Below are 20,277 nucleotides of genomic sequence, written 5' to 3' on the forward strand. Positions count from 1 at the left end.
CGTGGGTTTCCTCCGGGTGCTCCGGTTTCCCCCACAGTCCAAAGACATGCAGGTTAGGTTAACTGGTGACTCTAAATTGACCATAGGTGTGAATGTGAGTGTGAATGGTTGTCTGTGTCTATGTGTCAGCCCTGTGATGACCTGGCGACTTGTCCAGGGTGTACCCTGCCTTTCGCCCGTAGTCAGCTGGGATAGGCTCCAGCTTGCCTGCGACCCTGTAGAACAGGATAAAGCGGCTACAGATAATGAGATGAGATGAGGTGAAAAAGCCAGTGTGTGTTTTTGTACCTTGAGCAGAGCTTGGCTGAATCTCCTCATTACGTTCAGATACATGTCGTGAGTCTTCGGGTCTCTCAACTGTGTGTCCAGATCCTCACACTCCACTATTACATACCTGCCGGAAAAGATTGTTGTTTCAAGTCCGACAAGCAACATTAACATCCCATAACTGGCCAAATGTGGGGAAAGATCTGGCACTGCTGGTTAATTCACTTCACGCTGCTGGTTTCTGTATGGTTCCTTTTACAGAACACAAACATACTGATTTATACCACAGTGCTACCAAATTTCGAATCTGATCAGTGAGACTGTGTTGATTAATTTTCTACAACAGCAGTTCGGACAGTGGTTTCAGCTGGGGTTTTTTAATGTACAGCAGGGGTCTTCAATCCTATCCGCAAAGGGCCAGTGTGGCTACAGGCTTTCATTCCAACCAAGCAGGAGCTACACCTGATTTCACTTGTTTAATCATTTCACCCTCGTCTCCAATCAACAATCAAGTGAGCCTCCAATTTGGCTGTAATGAAAGCCTGCAGCTACACCGGCCCTTTGCAGATAGGATTGAAGACCCCTGATGTACAGTATGCAATATGCTCATTTTGCAATCGTTTATAAAGTAGCAACATAAGCAGGGTCGATGACCCATACATAGTACCAGTCAAAAGTTTGTACACCCCTACTCATTCATAGGTTTTTCTGTATTTGGACTATTTTCTACATTGTAGAACACTGAAGACATCAAAACTATGAAATAACACATGGGACATGTACAGAATTGTATGATAAATCATTTTTTACAACACTTTCATAGTTTAGAGTCTTAAAAGTCACCAGCGTTTACCTTGACGCTTTACACACTACTGGCGTTATCTTAACCAGCTTCATGAGGTCGTCACCTGGAATGCTTTTCAATTAACAGCTGTGCCTCATCAAAAGTTAATTAGTGCAATTTATTGCTTTCTTAATGCATTTGAGATCAAACAGAAAATAGTAAATAATAAAAGATACAGTAAATAGCCCTATTCAAAACCACAACTGGAGTAATCCCACTCGGGAAGGTGCTGCTCTCATTTCCTGCAGCATTGGTCATAGTCTCAGAACAGGCCTAGTTAATTTCTGACAATCCAGAGCCAAGGCCAGGGAGCAGACGAACAGGCTAAACCGACTGTCTGCTAGCTGCACAGAGTCGTCACTCAGGGTCCACTACATCGAGATTGTGTCTGTTCCCTCAGCTCAACCAAAAAAGTAGAAATACTCCGAGAGTTTGCTCCAGTAACCTAATCAATATAAAATTAGATCATACTGACTATACAGCTGCTGCCAGCACCTTTGATCTAAAGGTGAGGTTATTAAATATTAGATCTCTTACATCTAAAGCGCTAATGGTTAATTAACTCACTACTGATCAGGAGTTTAATGTACTGTTTTTAACAGAAACATGGATTAAGCCAAATGAATATATAGCATTAAATGAAGCGAGTCCTCCTGGATACAGTTATATACACCAGCCTCGTCTAACTGGCAGAGGAGGAGGCGTCGCGGTTATTTATAATGATTATCTAGGTGTAACACACAAACCTGGTTATAAATTTAATACATTTGAAGTTCTTCATACTCATATAATGTATGTAGCCTCGAAAAATAAGTCTACCCAGGTAATTGCGTTACTTATTATTTACAGGCCCCCGGGGCCATATTCTGAGTTTCTTTCTGAATTTGCAGATTTCATCTCAGACCTGGTTATTTCCTTAGACAAAGCTTTAGTTGTCGGAGATTTTAATATTCACTTCGATAACCCAGAAGACCCTTTGAAAACAGCGTTTGTGTCCATTTTAGATTCAGTAGGGATTAATCAGAATGTCATACGACCGACCCATAATGGTGGTCACACCCTCGATCTAATACTAACATTCGGGTTAAACGTAGAAAATAGTCACACTTCCACAGTCTGAAGTTCTCAGATCATTATCTCATCTCATTCAAACTATGTCTGAGTAATAATATATGCACCTTACCATGCTACTGTATTAAACGTACATTCATGTCAACTACTGCACAGAGCTTTATAAATGATCTCCCAGAGTTATAGACTTTGATTGGGTCACTGTCAGCCCCTGCAGAACTTGATCAGGCAACTGAATGCTTAGAGTCAACGTTCCACTATACTTTAGATAATGTAGCTCCTCTTAAAAGGAAAATGATCAGAGAGAAAAAAATAGCACCCTGGTATAATGATGACACTCACACTTTAAAACAGACCACTTGAAAATTGGAACGTAAATGGCGTCAAACAAAATTGGTAGTGTTCAAATTAGCTTGGAAGGAGAGCTTCCTGAAGTATAGAAAAGCTCTTAGTGCTGCTAGATCAACATATCTCTCCTCCCTAATAGAAGATAACAAAAATAATCCTAGATTCCTATTTAATACTGTAGCAAAATGAACCAGGAATAAGTCCACTATAGACACATGCACACCTGCAGTATGTAGTAGCAACGACTTCATGAATTTTTTTAATGACAAAATTGAGAATATCTGACAAAAAAGTTCAAACTACTAATTTAAGGTCAGACAATGTAAGCGACCCTGTAGTTAACAATATAACTGTATCAGATCAGCAATTAGAATGTTTTACTCCCCTTAGAGAAACTAAATTACTTTCATTAATCTTGGCATCAAAAGCCTCAACTTGTGTACTAGATCCCTTACCTACACGTCTATTCAAACAGATAATACCTGAAGTAGTTGAACCGCTTCTAAAAATAATAAATTCTTCTCTTAGGATTGGCTATGTACCCAAATCCTTTAAACTAGCAGTTATCAAACCCCTGATTAAAAAACCTGACCTTGATCCCTGTCAGCTGTCCAATTATCGGCCAATATCCAACCTCCCCTTTATCTCAGAGATCCTTGAAAAAGCTGTGGCACAGCAGTTATGCTCATATTTACATAGGAATAACATCCATGAAATGTATCAGTCAGGATTTAGACCTCATCATAGCACAGAGACAGCTCTGGTTAAAGTAGTAAACGACCTGCTGTTGGCGTCTGATCAGGGCTGTGTCTCGCTGCTTGTGTTGCTTGACCTTAGTGCAGCATTTGATACCATTGATCATTCCATTCTTCTGGATAGACTAGAAAATGTTGTGGGAGTTAAGGGAATGGCCCTCTCCTGGCTCAGGTCTTATCTAACTGATCGTTATCAGTATGTTGATGTAAATGGTGATTTTTCTAGACATACTGAGGTAAAGTTTGGTGTTCCACAAGGTTCTGTCTTGGGTCCACTGGTTTTCTCTTTATACATGTTCCCTCTGGGTGATATTATTCGTAAACATTGTATTAGTTTCCACTGTTATGCTGATGACACATAGTTGTATGCTTCTGCAAAACCTGATGTTGAAACACCAGCTTAATAGAATTGAGGAACGTGTGAAGGACATTAGACACTGGATGCTTATTAACTTCCTTCTGCTTAACTCTGACAAGACTGAAGTACTTGTACTAGGACCACATGCAGCTAGAAGTAAGTTTTCTGATTACATAGTAACTCTGGATGGCCTTTCTGTTTCTTCATGTGCAGCAGTAAAAGACCTCGGGGTGATTATTGACCCCAGTCTTTCATTCGAAACTCACATTGATAACATCACCCGGATAGCTTTCTTTCATCTCAGAAATATTGCTAAGATAAGAAATTTAATGTCACTACACAACGCAGAAAAACCTAGTTCATGCTTTCGTTACCTCCAGGTTGGATTACTGTAATGCCTTACTGTCTGGATGTTCCAATAAGTGCATAAACAAGCTCCAGTTAGTTCAAAATGCAGCAGCAAGAGTCCTTACTAGAACTAGAAAATATGACCACATCACCGCTGTCTTATCCACACTGCATTGGCTCCCAATCAAATTTCGTATTGATTATAAAATACTACTGTGGCAGCGGGGGCGTGGTCGAGCACCGGTCTGTGACAGGAGGGCGGAGTCAGGGAAGGTAAGTGGCAGATTCACTTCACCTGAGAGCAATTAACCTGTGTTTGTGTGTCTTCCCAGGGACCGCGCCCTATTTAGGGAGGGAGAGCGAGAGCAGAGGAGATCTCTCCCGAACCAGACACCTGATGTGTGTGTGTGCGTGTGTCTGCGTGAAAGCTATTGTGTTCCCTGAAAAGTGGAACAATAAAACTGTTTGTTGAACCTGATCTCTGTCCTGCCGTCCTCTGTGCTCCACCCACACCTAGGGAAAGCTACAGTGGTGCCGAAACCCGGGAAATGGAGCACCAACCCAGCAGCCCCATGGAATCCTCCCCGTTCACCGACCTGGTCCACGCCCTCGCCACGGCTCAGCAAAGCCAGCACCAGGCGCTCGTCACACTCCGAAAGGAACAAGAGCGGCGCTTCGATGCCCTGGTGCTGGCCCAGCAAGAAGATCGCAAGGCGTTCCGGCGTCTCCTCGCGTCGGCGGGGCCCACCAGCGCTCCGGCCGCGGGCCCGTCTCCCCTCACCTTAACTAAGATGGGCCCGCAGGATGACCCCGAGGCTTTCTTCACGTTATTCGAGCAGGTCGCTGAAGCCTCGGGGTGGCCGATGGAGCAGCGCGCGGCGCGCCTCCTCCCCCTCCTGACGGGAGAGGCGCAGCTGGCTGCACTACAGCTCCCCGCCGATCGCCGGCTGGCCTACGCCGACCTTCGCCGGGCTGTCCTTCAGCGCGTGGGGCGCACGCCGGAGCAGCAGCGCCAGCGCTTCCGCGCGCTGCGGATGGAGGAAGTCGGCAGCCCGTTCGCGTTCGGCCAGCAGCTCCGGGACGCCTGCTGGCGGTGGCTGAGGGCCGAAGATCGCGACGCCGAGGGAATCATCGATCAGGTGGTACTGGAACAGTTCATCGCCCGCTTACCAGCAGGAGCCGCGGAGTGGGTCCAGTGCCACCGCCCGGCGTCGCTGGATCAGGCAGTCGAGCTGGCGGAGGATCATCTGGCGGCTGTCTCGGCGGCAGGACAGCGGATGTCGACATCTCTTCTCTCCTCTTCTCTTTCTCCCCTCCTTCTGTGTCCCGTCCTCGCCCCATTCCCCCACCGCGGAGGCGGGGGCCGGCGCCACCCCTGCCGGCCCGCCGCACCCGCGGTGCCCTCCCGTGTCTCCCTTCTGTGTCTGTCTCTCCCCCACCTCAGGTGAGTGAGCCCCAGAGCACCGGTGCAGAGGGGAAGCCCGGGCCGGTTTGCTGGCGCTGCGGGGAACCGGACCACCTTCAACAGCAGTGCACAGCAATGGAAGTGGGCGCGGTGGTTTGGATCCCCGACGCACCAGAGGCCGCCCTCGATCGGGCCGGAGCGTATCGCATACCGGTGAGTATCCAAGGGGCTACATATCAGGCATTGGTGGATTCTGGTTGTAATCAGACCTCAATTCGCCAAAGCCTGGTTCAAAACGAGGCATTGGGGGGAGCACAAGGGGTGAAGGTTTTGTGTGTGCACGGGGATATTCACAGCTACCCTTTGGTGTCGGTCCATATTATTTTCAGAGGGGAAAAATTTATAGTGAAGGCGGTGGTTAATCCTCGCCTTACCCACTCGTTAATTTTGGGGACTGATTGGCCGGGATTTCGGGGTTTAATGACGCGCCTAGTAGAGAGTGGGTCCTGCCAGTTGACAGGGGGAGGTCCCGGTGTCGTTTTGGCGGGAGCAGCTGTCGCGGAGCCGTCTACGTCATCTCCGCGTCAGGGTGAGGAGCCACCGGCTCCTCCTCTCTCTATTGGGGAATCCCTCGCGGATTTCCCATTAGAGCAGTCGCGAGACGAGACTCTGCGGCATGCGTTTGACCAAGTGAGAGTAATCGATGGTCAAACGCTCCTGCCGAACGCCACCCCGTCCTTCCCCTACTTCGCGATTATGAAGGATAGGTTATACCGAGTGACGCAGGACACTCAAACTAAAGAGCGAGTCACGCAGCTTTTGATTCCAAAGAGCCGCCGGGAATTGGTATTCCAGGCGGCTCACTTTAATCCCATGGCTGGACACTTAGGGCAGGATAAAACACTAGCCCGAATAATGGCCCGATTCTATTGGCCGGGGATTCGCGGCGATGTCCGTAGGTGGTGTACGGCATGCCGCGAATGCCAGTTAGTAAATCCAGCGGCCATTCCAAAAGCGCCATTGCGCCCTCTACCGTTAATCGAGACCCCGTTTGAAAGAATTGGGATGGATCTCGTCGGGCCATTAGATCGGTCAGCACGAGGGTACCGCTTTATATTAGTTCTAGTGGACTATGCAACGCGATACCCGGAAGCAGTGCCTCTGCGCAATATCTCAGCACGCAGTATTGCAGAGGCACTCTTCCGCGTCATCTCCCGAGTTGGAATCCCGAAAGAGATTCTGACTGATCAAGGCACTACGTTTATGTCACGAACACTACGCGAACTGTATGGGTTATTGGGGATTAAGCCGATCCGCACCAGTGTATATCACCCACAAACGGACGGTTTAGTAGAACGGTTCAACCGCACCCTCAAAAACATCATTAAAAAATTCGTAAGTGAGGACGCACGTAATTGGGATAAGTGGCTCGAACCCTTGCTGTTCTCAGTGCGAGAGGTCCCTCAAGCCTCCACGGGGTTCTCCCCGTTCGAATTATTATATGGGCGTAAGCCGCGCGGCATCCTGGACGTGCTGCGGGAAAATTGGGAGGAGGGACCTTCACAAAGTAAGAATGAAATTCAGTACGTTATGGACCTGCGCGCAAAACTCCACACGCTCACCCACCTAACTCAGGAGAATTTGCGGCAGGCCCAGGAACGGCAAGCCCGCCTGTACAACAAGGGTACGCGCCTTAGAGAGTTCACACCGGGAGATAAAGTACTCGTACTCTTGCCCACGTCGAGCTCCAAATTAATCGCCAAGTGGCAAGGACCCTTTGAGGTCACACGGCGAGTCGGGGATGTCGACTATGAGGTGAGGCGAACAGACAGGGGTGGGGCGCTACAGATTTACCACCTCAATCTGCTCAAACTCTGGAACGAGGAGGTCCCCGTGGCGTTGGTGTCGGTAGTTCCGGAGAAGCCGGAGCTGGGGCCGGAGGTTCAAAAAGGGAATTTGGCATCACGTACCTCTCCGGTCCCCTGTGGAGACCACCTCTCCCCGACCCAACTCACGGAGGTCGCCCAGTTGCAGGCCGAGTTTTCGGATGTGTTCTCGCCCCTGCCCGGTCGCACTAACCTCATAGAACACCACATAGAGACACCCCCGGGGGTGGTAGTGCGTAGCCGCCCTTATAGACTACCCGAACACAAAAAAAAGGTGGTTCGGGAAGAACTTCAGGCCATGCTCGAAATGGGCATCGTCGAGGAGTCCCACAGCGACTGGAGCAGCCCGGTGGTCTTGGTTCCCAAGACCGACGGCTCGGTCCGGTTCTGTGTGGACTATAGAAAAGTCAACGCGGTGTCTAAATTCGACGCGTACCCAATGCCTCGTATTGATGAGCTGCTCGATCGACTAGGCACGGCTCGCTTTTACTCGACACTGGATTTAACGAAGGGATATTGGCAGATCCCCTTGACTCCATTATCCCGGGAGAAAACGGCCTTTTCCACACCGTTCGGCTTACACCAGTTCGTCACACTTCCGTTTGGGCTGTTTGGGGCGCCCGCTACGTTTCAGCGGCTGATGGACCGGGTCCTCCGGCCCCACGCCACCTATGCGGCCGCCTACCTGGACGACATTATCGTTTATAGTAACGACTGGCAGCGGCACCTGCAACACCTGAGGGCCGTCCTTAGGTCGCTGAGACGGGCGGGACTCACGGCCAACCCAAAGAAGTGTGCGATTGGGCGGGTGGAAGTACGGTATCTGGGCTTCCACTTGGGCAACGGGCAGGTGCGTCCCCAAATTAATAAGACAGCAGCGATTGCGGCCTGCCCGAGGCCCAAGACCAAAAAGGGGGTGAGACAGTTCCTGGGGCTGGCTGGCTACTATCGTAGGTTTATACCTAATTATTCGGACGTCACCAGCCCGCTGACTGACCTCACTAAAAAGGGGGCACCAGATCCGGTCCAGTGGACGGAGCAGTGCCAGCGGGCTTTCTCTGAGGTAAAGGCTGCACTGTGTGGGGGGCCACTTTTACACTCCCCTGACTTCTCTCTCCCTTTTATGTTACAGACGGATGCGTCGGACAGAGGGCTGGGGGCCGTTTTGTCTCAGCAGGTGGAGGGGGAGGATCGCCCGGTCCTATACATCAGCCGGAAGCTGTCGGTGCGTGAGGGGCGCTACAGCACGATTGAGAAGGAGTGCCTGGCGATCAAATGGGCGGTCCTCGCCCTCCGGTACTACCTGCTGGGGCGCTCTTTCACCCTCTGTTCGGACCACGCGCCCCTCCAGTGGCTCCACCGCATGAAAGATGCCAACACGCGGATCACCCGTTGGTATCTGGCGCTCCAACCCTTTAATTTCAAGGTGGTCCACAGGCCGGGGGCGCAGATGGTCGTGGCGGACTTCCTCTCCCGTCAAGGGGGGGGGGGGGGGGGGGAGTCGGCTGCGGGCCGGACGGCTGCCCGGCCTGAGTCGGGCGGTGGGGGTATGTGGCAGCGGGGGCGTGGTCGAGCACCGGTCTGTGACAGGAGGGCGGAGTCAGGGAAGGTAAGTGGCAGATTCACTTCACCTGAGAGCAATTAACCTGTGTTTGTGTGTCTTCCCAGGGACCGCGCCCTATTTAGGGAGGGAGAGCGAGAGCAGAGGAGATCTCTCCCGAACCAGACACCTGATGTGTGTGTGTGCGTGTGTCTGCGTGAAAGCTATTGTGTTCCCTGAAAAGTGGAACAATAAAACTGTTTGTTGAACCTGATCTCTGTCCTGCCGTCCTCTGTGCTCCACCCACACCTAGGGAAAGCTACAACTACTATTGACCTTTAAAGCACTGAATGGTCTCACACCACAGTACCTGAATGAGCTTCTGGTCCTTTCTGACCCGTCACGCCTACTTAGATCAAAAGGTGCAGGCTATCTGCTGGTACCTCGTATAGTGAAGGCTACATCCGGGGGCAGAGCCTTTTCTTACAAAGCCCCACAGTTATGGAACAGCCTTCCAAGTAATGTTCAGGAATCAGACACAGTCTCAGCGTTTAAGTCTAGGCTGAAAACATATCTGTTTAGTCAAGCCTTTTGTTAATGGTGTTTATGAGGTAAAGGTGGAGATCTGGAGAGTCCTCAGACAGTGTGTTTTGGTAAACTGGGATGTATGGATGCTGTCAGTCCCCCACTCGCTTGCTCACTCGAGTTTGTTGACGGTGTAGTGGCTGCTGCTTCATGTCCCGGGACTCCCTCATGCCTGTGTTACCTTCTGGCTCTCCCCTTTTAGTTATGCTGTCATAGTTAGTTTTGCAGGAGTCCCTGCTTGCACTCAGCACAAAATCTATACTGGACCTACTTATTCAGGTGACACTGCACATACCCAACAACCTGTTTTCTCTCCCCCCCCAAAAAAAATATCTGTCCTTCTGAGTTACATGTCGGTCCTGGGATCGAGATGCTGACCTCTTCTGCTCCTCGGACCCGCCTGATCCATCCTGATGCCCTGTGTCTGGTTGGAGTCTCATCACATCGCTCCTGTGGAGGACGGCCCCACGTGGACAGTTGAAAGTCATGCTTGGAGGACACTCTGGACACTTACAGTAATGCTTTTATGGCTGAGGACTACAGTTGACTTGCTAACTTTACGACTGCAGTTGTCATGAACAGTTGTGCACTCAGGTTTCCATTAATGAAGAGTTTATAACATCAACGAAACTGACTTCATGTTAAAACTGTTAAATGTTATAGTCATGTCTGCTGTTGTCCAGGTGAGGATGGGTTCCCTTTTGAGTCTGGTTCCTCTCGAGGTTTCTTCCTTGTGTCGTCTGAGGGAGTTTTTCCTTGCCACCATTGCCACAGGCTTGCTCATCGGGGATAGATTAGGGATAAAATTGGCTCATGTCTTGGGTCATTCAAATTCTGTAAAGCTGCTTTGGGACAATGTCTATTGTTAAAAGCACTATAAAAATAAACTTGACTTAATCCATATTATATCAAGAACCGCTCAACTAAGTAAAGAGAAACGACATCCATCACTACTTTCAGACATGAAGTGACTTAATTCATAAAAATAAACAAGAGTGCTCTGAGAGCACAATATCCCCTGCTGGCAACTGTGCCATAACTCTGGTAAAATGCGACTGAATTAAATGAAATTGCAATCTGCGTATTACTGACATATAACAAAAAAAATCCTGTAAAGTTTTGTGAAATTCCTCCAAAAATTGTGAGAGGAGCTGATTTCAGAAGGTGAATACCCTTCCAGGGATGGACATCACCATGACATAATCCCCCTTTAGGCCTTTCGGCCAGTGGGGGATAAAAATTGTGAGGGAAGTTGATTTCAGAAAGCAAGCAAACCTTGATGAAATTGCCAAAGTACAAGTTTGTTAATAATCAAGGGCATAACTGGTAAAATTTGCCCAAATTAAATGAAATTTCAATACGCGTACAACTATCATATAACAAAGCCTTCTACCAAGTTTGGTGAAATTCCTCCACAAATTGTGAGAGGAGTTGATTTCAGAAGAACCTACACCCTCATGAAATTGTCAAAGTACAAAGTTATTTAATCAAAAGGTCAAAACTCTGGGAAAATTTTCACAAACGAAATTAACTCTCAATATGCGTATTACTGTCATATAACAAGACCCTTTACCAAGCTTTGAGAAATTCATCCAAAAATTGTGAGAGGAGTTGATGTCAGAAGGCAAGCACACCTTCATGAAATTGTGAAAGTACAAGGTTGTTAATCAAGGGCCACGACTCTGGTAAAATGTGACCGAATTGAACAAAATAATATGCATACTACCGTCATATAACAAGGCCTCGTCAAGTTTCATGAAATTCCTCCAAAAATTGAGAGGAGGAGGAGTTGATTTCAAAAGGAAAACACACTCTCATGAAATTGTCAAGTAATAATTTTGTTAATTAAGGGCTGTAACTCTGGTAAAATGTGACCAAATTTAACAAAATTACAATCTGTGTATTACCAACATAACACAAAGAATCCTGCCAAGTTTTGTGAAATTCCTCCAAAAATTGTGAGAGGAGCTGATTTCAGAAGGTAAGCACCCTTCCTGGGATGGATGGACATCACCACGACATAATCCCCCTTCGGGCCTTTCGGCCAGCGGAGGATAAAAACCATCGACATATACCCTGTCCACACTAGGGATTTTGTACCGATACGATACTACTTTCGTACCGCAACACCTGTCCACACTAGCAACTATACCGGTACTGTAGCGGTATAACTGTATCAGTACGAAACCCACAAATGTACGGGTTTCGTACCGGTACAGTAGCGCTTCGCTGTAGTGTGGACGGATGAAGCGGTTCTGTATCGATACAAATATAATGCGCATGCGCAATGAACCATTCCTACGTCTTCCGGGTTATTCATACAATACACACGTGCTTTCCAGCTGTAAATAAAACGTCAAAATGGCTCAAAACGACCGTGGAGCTACATGGAGCAAAGACGAAGTTGTGTGTTTGTTGGAGCTTTGGGGAGACGAGCGATGCCAGGATTCGACTGAATAAATGACCACCAGAAATACAGACTGTACATTGACAACAAAAAGCACACACACGTTGTTTCATCCGCCATATTCTCGGAAGGAAGTTACTCGGTAACCACGGAAACATTTCGCGCACGCGCATTTCAACTACCGTGAAAGAAAACCGCAAACATTTCTCGCTAGTGTGGACAGATGCACTAAACTGTACCGGTATACTTTGTATCGATACAGTTATACCACTTTCGTACCGGTATATATGTGAACACAGCTTTAGAAGATGTGTCAAAACTGTAAGTTGTAAGCATATTTATAATGTATAATTATTGATATGTTTAAGTATTCTGTGCTTATTTAACATCCAACTGAGTAAGATTGCAATTACACACACCTATTGAGGTTTTTCACCTGACGTCACAGGGTCACGTGATGCCCCGGTGTCCGCCATTTTGAAGGTCAAGCTAGCTAATGTCAACAACAGTAGCTGGTATGTTACTGTAGCAATGTTTACGTTCAGTCATTTGGATGACTGTTAAAACCTTTCAGTCTCAAGTTTTTCCTTTACTGGATTTACTAGTTTACTGTAATTATGATCCGGCAGCTATTTACACCAGATCCAGTGTAAATAGCTGCCGGAGCTGACGTCCCAGCCTGCCCGAGCGCGCTAGCTCCCAGCCTGCCCGAGCACGCTAGCTCTGGCAAGCTCGGACGTCGGCTCCGGCAGCTATTTACACTGGATCCGGTGTAAATAGCTGCCGGATCATAATTACAGTAAACTAGTAAATCCAGTAAAGGAAAAACTTGAGACTGAAAGGTTTTAACAGTCATCCAAATGACTGAACGTAAACATTGCTACAGTAACATACCAGCTACTGTTGTTGACATTAGCTAGTGCTAACAGCTAGCTGCTAGTACACTGCTACAACACAGACACCGACCCTAATAATACAGTTCTTGGTCATTGCCTGGTAACAGCAAATTTATAACGGGCCATGTCTCAACAGACTAAGAAGTTATTTCAATGACATTTAATAACATTTTGTTTATCCTGAGGACCGAAAGTAAATGAAAATGTGAACAAACCTTAGCTGTAATAAGATGGCGACCACCGGCTCCAGGGACGACCCGCTGATGTAGGCATGTTACCCAGCCTGACTCAAAATATTTGTAGGCATCCAAACTCTTATACGCTTTCAGATCAATACCTGTGTATGGCGATGGGTTTTTAACGACATAGGTATACAGATCATGTGGGCCGAAGTCAGGTAAAGACGAGGGCTTCGTGTACTTCCGTACGTCAGTGAACAATCCTGGTGGAAGCAGGTAAACGTCGTTCTCTAAGCCTGCTAACCTCAATTTTTGCAAATACCTCTCCCTCTGCTCGCCCTGTAAATAGTGAAGGCGTTTTCTGCATCTCGCTCCTTTTTCTTTTATGTTTTTCGTTTGTCGCCTTCCTCGCATTCAAACTGATTCGAGCCGTGGCGTCCAAAATGGCAGCATCACATGACTTGGTCACGTGGGTGAAAAACCTCAATACAGAGTACAGAACTGCTGTATGTTCTAGGAGAATAATCTTTAAAGGGTAAATAATTAATTTATTTTATTAATGAAAAGGACATGGCCTATAGTTACTTGTATTGTAGCTAAATGCTGACTGGGGAGAGACAAAAAGCTTTGTTCGAGTACAAACACAAACATTTTATTGACCACAGGCGGAAGGATACACTACAACTGACTTATTTTACACGAGGATGAAGACTCACCAGTACAAGTAGTTGGCTAGTGTCGAGTTCTTGCAGGCCCGTGATATGAGGAACGTGCACAGGTCTTGCTGCAGAACACACACAACATATGCGCACACAGTTACATAGTTACACAATTACACACCACCACCTTTCTAAACTCCAGCTCTCTTACCTCCAGATTTTCTCCATCTGCTCCATCTTTGCCTTTCTGTGTGCCACTGGTCGTGATAGCAGCTGAGGTTATCTGGGAGCTGATTAAAGATCATCGTGTTAACACAACTTCAACTTTACAAGTTCAAATGATGCTTTAAATTCTCTCCCACATTACTAAAACATCATTAAAATTATTCACCCAGTAGTTTTAATTGACAGCGCAGAAAATCGAAATCCTGGGAGATTACCGCATGCGCGCGCGCACAGTTTACAGGTCAGCTTACTGCATTTTCCCTTCATGTTGTGTTTAGTGACCCACCTGTCCAAATCACCCAGCGTGGTGCTCTCACACAGTCCCTGGCTGTCCCGCTTACTGCCAGGATCCAGACCACTCTGGATATCATTAAAGTTCTCATACTTCAGAGCCTGAACCAGCTGTAGCAAGTACATCAACAAATCCTACACACAGAGAAAAATAAATGTATACATAACAGGCTTCCTCCAAAACCCATGATGCTAGTGAATCACATCTTTTCAATCTGCTGCATCACAGGACAGCCTGACACACTTGGATCCATCCTCTTATCCTCCTGCCATTTATCCTCTTCTGCATACAGTGTCTTGCAAAAAAAGTATTCATCCCCCTTGGTGTTTGTCCTGTTTTGTCACATTACAAGCTGGAATTAAAATGGATTTTGGAGGTTAGCACCACTTGATTTACACAAGCCTACCACTTTAAAGGTGCAAATTATTGTTTTATTCTGACACAAAAAATAATTAAGATTAAAAAAAACAGAAATCTGGAGTGTGCATAGGTATTCACCCCCCCCCCCCCCCCCCCAAAGTCAATACTTCATAGAACCACCTTTTGCTGCAATTACAGCTGCAAGTCTCTTGGGGGATGTCTCTATTAGCTTAGCACATCTAGCCACTGGGATTTTTGCCCATTCCTCAAGGTAAAACTGCTCCAACTCCTTCAAGTTAGATGGGTTGCGTTGGTGTACAGCAATATTCAAGTTATGCCACAGATTCTCAATTGGATTGAGGTCTGGGCTTTGACGAGACCATTCCAAGATATTTAAATGTCTCCCTTTAAACCACTCCAGTGTAGCTTTAGCAGTATGTTTAGGGTCATTGTCCTGCTGGAACGTAAACCTTCGCCCCAGTCTCAAACCTCTGGCTGACTCAAACAGGTTTTCCTCCAGAATTGCCCTGGATTTAGTGCCATCCAGCTTTCCTGTCTCTGCAGATGAAAAATATCCCCACAGCATGATGCTGCCACCACCATGCTTCACTGTAGGAATGGTGTTCTCAGGGTGTTGGGTTTGCACCACACATGGAGTTTCCCATGATGGCCAAAAAGATCAGTTTTAGTCTCATTTGACCACAGAATCTTCTTCCATGTGTTTGGGGAGTCTGCCACATGCTGTTGGGCAAACTCCAAATGTGTTTTTTAAGCAATGGCTTTTTTCTGGCCACTCTTCCATAAAGCCTCGCTCTGTGACGTGTACGGCTTAAAGTGGTCCTATGGACAGATACTCCCATCTCTGCTGTGGATCTTTGCAGCTCCTTCAGTGTTATCTTTGGTGTCTTTGTTGCATCTCTGATTAATGCCCTCCTTGCCCGGTCTGTGAGTTTTGGTTGGCGACCTTCTCTTGTCAGGTTTGTAGTGGTGCCATATTCTTTCCATTTTGCTATAATGGATTTAATGGTGCTCCATGGGATATTTTTTATAACCCAACCCTGATCTATACTTCTCCACAACTTTGTCTCTGACCTGTTTGGAGGCTCCTTGGTTTTCATGTTGCTTGCTTAGTAGTGTTGCAGAGTCAGGGTCCTTCCAGAACAGGCTGATTTATACAGACATCATGTGACAGATCATGTGACACTTTGATTGCAGACAGATGCATCTTAATCAACTAATTATGTGACTTATGAAGTGAATTGGTTGGAGCAGCTCTTATTTAGGGGTTTCATACGAAAGGGGGTGAATACCTATGCACACTGCAGATTTCTGTTTTTTTCATCTTATTGTTTGTGTCACAATCAAGCAACACTTTTCACCTTTAAAGTGGTAGGCATGTTGTGTAAATCAAATGGTGCTAATCCCCAAAAAATCCATTTTAATTCCAGCTTGTAATGCGACAAAACAGGACAAACGCCAAGGGGGATGAATACTTTTGCAAGACACTGTACATGGACTCATAGATGGCCATGATTGGCTCATGTCATTGTGATTGAAAAGGAAGCAAGAGTATGCCATCATTCCCACCCAGCGACGACTAATTTTGCTCCCTTGGCCCCTGCTGTGGCATTGCTCTGCATCTCCTGACAACAGTACAAACACTTTTCACCAGGAGGTGAGTACAAAATGCATATTAAACAATTTAAATGAATTAAATGAGCTCATCCTAACTTCTACTGCATTATGAATATTTGTTGCTTCAAAAAAAAATAGGTTTTGTTTTAAAAACCCACCAAAACACAACTGTGAGTACGTCATTATCTAAACTGGTGTTGTGTAATATTATTTCATATTTGCTTATAGCTGCATACTGGTATTGGTTCACATCCCAAATCTCAATACTGTTTTGCTGTCTCATATCTTAGCAAATTACATCAAATTTACTTTGACTCCAGGAGATAAATATGAAACCCTCTACAATATCTTAGCAATATACACTTAAATTAACCGAACCTCGTGAATACACTCGGCACTGTTTCCTACACATCATCCACCTATCGTTAGAATTTCACCTCATCATCAGCCTGCTGTAGACGGGCAACAGCGTAGCGTCTGACTGTTGGGTTGGTGAACTGAGACGAGAGCAGCTCCAGAGAGTCCTCCACGTCCATGGGTCTCCACTTACCCAGCAGCTCCAGCGCCTGCTTTGCCTCCTGTGGCAACGCCCAGTTCACACACTTCAGGAACTTAGTCAGGGCCTATAAAACACACAATATGAGTGCATAATTATTCTTCTACCAGCTGTTCCTGTTAGGGGTTGCCGCAGTGGATAATGTCCCTCCATCTCATCCTGTCCTGCGTATCTTTTTATGTACTGATTAATTTTTATGTATTTAATTTTTTATGTATTGAGTGCATAATTGGTGCTTTCAAATGGGGTTATGTTTATCGTATTCATAAGAAGAGTCCATATGATCACCCCCTTTTGTGGTATTCATGACTTCAGAAGTGGATGTTTTCTGAAAGTTCACGAGATGTGATGCGTTTGCTGATGTTTTCAGAAATGGCAGAAACCATGGAAGTACATTTTTCAGTGGATGATAAGTTAATATATCAGATAACTACATAAATAAGCAAGTGTTTCTAATAAAGTGGACAGGGAGTGTAAACCATTTGAATGAAACAACTTGCTGCCCCACTTTAAAAAAAAAAAAATTTAATGGAAATTTCCTGATGACCTCGTGATGTCCAATATTTTTTTCCCCATTTCCATTCGTCCACCAGGGGGCGAGGTATTGTTTTCAGTCAGGTTTATTTGTTTGTTTGTTTTTTTAAAGACATTATGGGAAAATGGATGGATCAGTCTTCATGAAACTTTCAGGATAGATGGGCATTGGTCTCATATAGAACCTCCAACATTTTGAGGGTCATCCGGTCAAGGTGACCAAAAAGGTAAAAAGCTCTGAGCTCAGACTGCAGGAGCGCTGCCTCAGAAAGACTCCACCCACAGACATGCTGATTGGATCACTACCTGCCTCATTTGCATACAATGTGCTGTCATTAGATGGTTACTTGGTTTGTTTACATACACAAAGGAAGGGGTTTTGGCCACACCCACTTTTAAACCCCATTGATAGCTTCCCCGCTCTGTTGATTATTATAAATCTCATCTCATCTCATTATCTCTAGCCGCTTTATCCTTCTACAGGGTCGCAGGCAAGCTGGAGCCTATCCCAGCTGACTACGGGCGAAAGGCGGGGTACACCCTGGACAAGTCGCCAGGTCATCACAGGGCTGACACATAGACACAGACAACCATTCACACTCACATTCACACCTACGGTCAATTTAGAGTCACCAGTTAACCTAACCTGCATGTCTTTGGACTGTGGGGGAAACCGGAGCACCTGGAGGAAACCCACACGGACACGGGGAGAACATGCAAACTCCGCACAGAAAGGCCCTCGCCGGCCCCGGGGCTCGAACCCGGACCTTCTTGCTGTGAGGCGACAGCACTAACCACTACACCACCGTGCCGCCCATTATTATAAATATAAATTATAAATAAATGGACTAGAGACATCGCTTTCAGACATGTTTATGGTTATTACAGTGCGTTCCACTGAGCTCTAGCGCTGGGCCATTTCCGGGAAATAAGAGTTTGGATCATGGCAACAGCATGTGTATGTCAGCCTCGGTTCGGAGGTTTCAGTTTCGAAAACTGTAAGAGTAGAATAATATAAAAAGTACAGACACTTGGTATATTTTACTTCTGTTATTTTTAAATTGTTCATTTTTGTGGCTACTGCCTCAAAGCAAATATATATATGCTACAGTATATTTACTGTATGGACATGGTATCAGAAAACTATTTTATTTATAAGCAGCAGCCACATGTACCCATTGGGTACCTTTTTTTTTTTTTCGCAGTATCTTCCTTCATATTCATCATAAGTGCTACCGGGCGAGGTTTGTTTTGCCTGGCAACACTTGTTTCAGTTGGGAACATGTGAAGTAATGATATATGTAGGAGGCGTGCTTACTTTTTCCACATAAGAAAATTGTATTTCTCTTTAGGCCACACCAATTCGATTAGTTGGTTCTCGGAATCGCCGCTTGAAGAAAATGCAAAATGAAAAAAAAAAAAATCGAAATCAAACTCCCACCAACAGAAAAACATCGTGGCTGATGGTTCAAAATACTGAAGACTGCAGGTTGAGGTCACGTGACGTCGAAAACCAATCAAATCGCCCCTTTCACTTTAGATAAAGACTTGTGGAAGAAACATGGCTGTGGAGGGGAATCCTGCAAAGCCTGGGTTTGTGATTGTTAGGATATTCAGTGAACAGAAGCGTAAAATCTTTGACAGGTGTGTCGAAATTCAAGAGGGGGGAAAACTTTGCACAGTTGTACTCAAGATGCCGTGAGCTTGTTACCCTGCGATGTGCCAACTTGGACAACGACTCTGTGGAGTTGGGTTTGATTTATATATTTCATTGATTGATGTGAGGGGCAAACAAAAAAAAAAATCATTTGAAGTATTTAGCCATCAGAAGTAGCCTACTCCTGGTCAAATCGTTTTTCTGTGCATTGTAGATGTTCAATTGACTGTAATTCAATCGTTTAGTTAGCCTATCTATCTGTTTACTGGTTTGCCTGATAAAAGACATGCAGCCAGAGCTAGCCCTGCTGACAAGGACAATACATGACACAAATCTACTGTAGGCCTACTGGGTTTATTCCCTTGTTCATTTTTTCTGGGCAGCATCCCTCTTGAGCAGGGCTGCCGACTGTTATGTAGTGAGCGTGAGACACGCGTATGACTGCCCTCTATTTCCACCGCTAATTTTACCATCAGAGCATTTTTCTAATTTTATTTTTATTTCGCTCGCTCGCTTCATATTTTTCCTGAAAAAAATCAGAGAACCAACTAATTAAATTGGTGTGGCCTTATTACAATTATACAAACAATATCAAGAATGCTAATTTTAAACGTCACTTGTTAAATCATGTCACCTTTATCCATCAACATTTTCACATCAAGACTGGATAGCTGCACGTCTTAATAATGTTGAAAAAGTCTAAACTTTTCATGGGGTGTACTTACTTCTTCACAGCAACCGTTTATATATATTTTTCTATCCACAATCACTGGATATGAGCAATCGTGTGCCCCGATTGGCTATTCTACTACTAGGCTATCAGCTCATATACCGTGAGTAGAGAAAAACAAAATGGCGGCACGCCTCAAGTCAGATATATCACTTTATCAAGTATTTAAAAGAAACAGAAATAGATAAAAGAACAGTCTCCACCCCCCAATATGTCCTGTTCCACACTCCAGCCCAGCCTGTGGCGATAATGCACCTTTAAGTTGGTTTGCCAACCACCAAAAAGCCCTAAAGCTAGCCGCACACTACGCCGATCCACGCAGTACCGAACCGACCCCCGACAGGGCACGCACATATCCCCGACTAGCTCACGACTGTTGACGAGTGCAGTCATGATTGAAGCGACACCAAACGAGATTATGCGAACTAAGCATCATAAACATTCCACTAAATATCACGTGACAACTTAAATCCAACACTTGAAGATGCTACAGGCTGAATTACAAATGACACAACATGGAATATGTAGCGCACTATCTAGGCTGCATGAGCTATTATCTCCAACCTTAAATAGTGCACTTATATAGGGGAGTTAAAGCGATTTGGAATTCAGCCACACAACTTGAGCAGAGTGGCTTTCCAGCCCACTGTGTCTATGGATAAAGCTTCAGTCTATGGAATTACAGTATATACCTGCATTAGGTGCTACCAACACGTATTTCTCGCGCTAGAAATTGTGTT

At 45.8% G+C, this 20,277-nt stretch overlaps 1 protein-coding gene across 3 annotated transcripts in view; it reads right to left on the reverse strand.

The window, feature by feature from the left end:
- The window catches only part of pik3c3 (phosphatidylinositol 3-kinase, catalytic subunit type 3), a 73,329-nt gene that overhangs the window by 27,385 nt on the left and 25,667 nt on the right, over positions 1-20,277 (reverse strand). For all 3 annotated transcript variants that reach the window (XM_060938139.1, XM_060938057.1, XM_060937976.1), the window contains 5 exons: positions 16,498-16,683; positions 14,060-14,199; positions 13,760-13,838; positions 13,606-13,673; positions 289-394 (listed from right to left, as the gene is read on the reverse strand). In XM_060938139.1, the coding sequence (XP_060794122.1) occupies positions 289-394; positions 13,606-13,673; positions 13,760-13,838; positions 14,060-14,199; positions 16,498-16,683 (579 nt within the window). The remainder of the gene's footprint in view (positions 1-288; positions 395-13,605; positions 13,674-13,759; positions 13,839-14,059; positions 14,200-16,497; positions 16,684-20,277) is intronic.

The sequence above is a fragment of the Neoarius graeffei genome, chromosome 1, assembly GCF_027579695.1.
Source record: "Neoarius graeffei isolate fNeoGra1 chromosome 1, fNeoGra1.pri, whole genome shotgun sequence".
Lineage (NCBI taxonomy): Eukaryota > Metazoa > Chordata > Actinopteri > Siluriformes > Ariidae > Neoarius > Neoarius graeffei.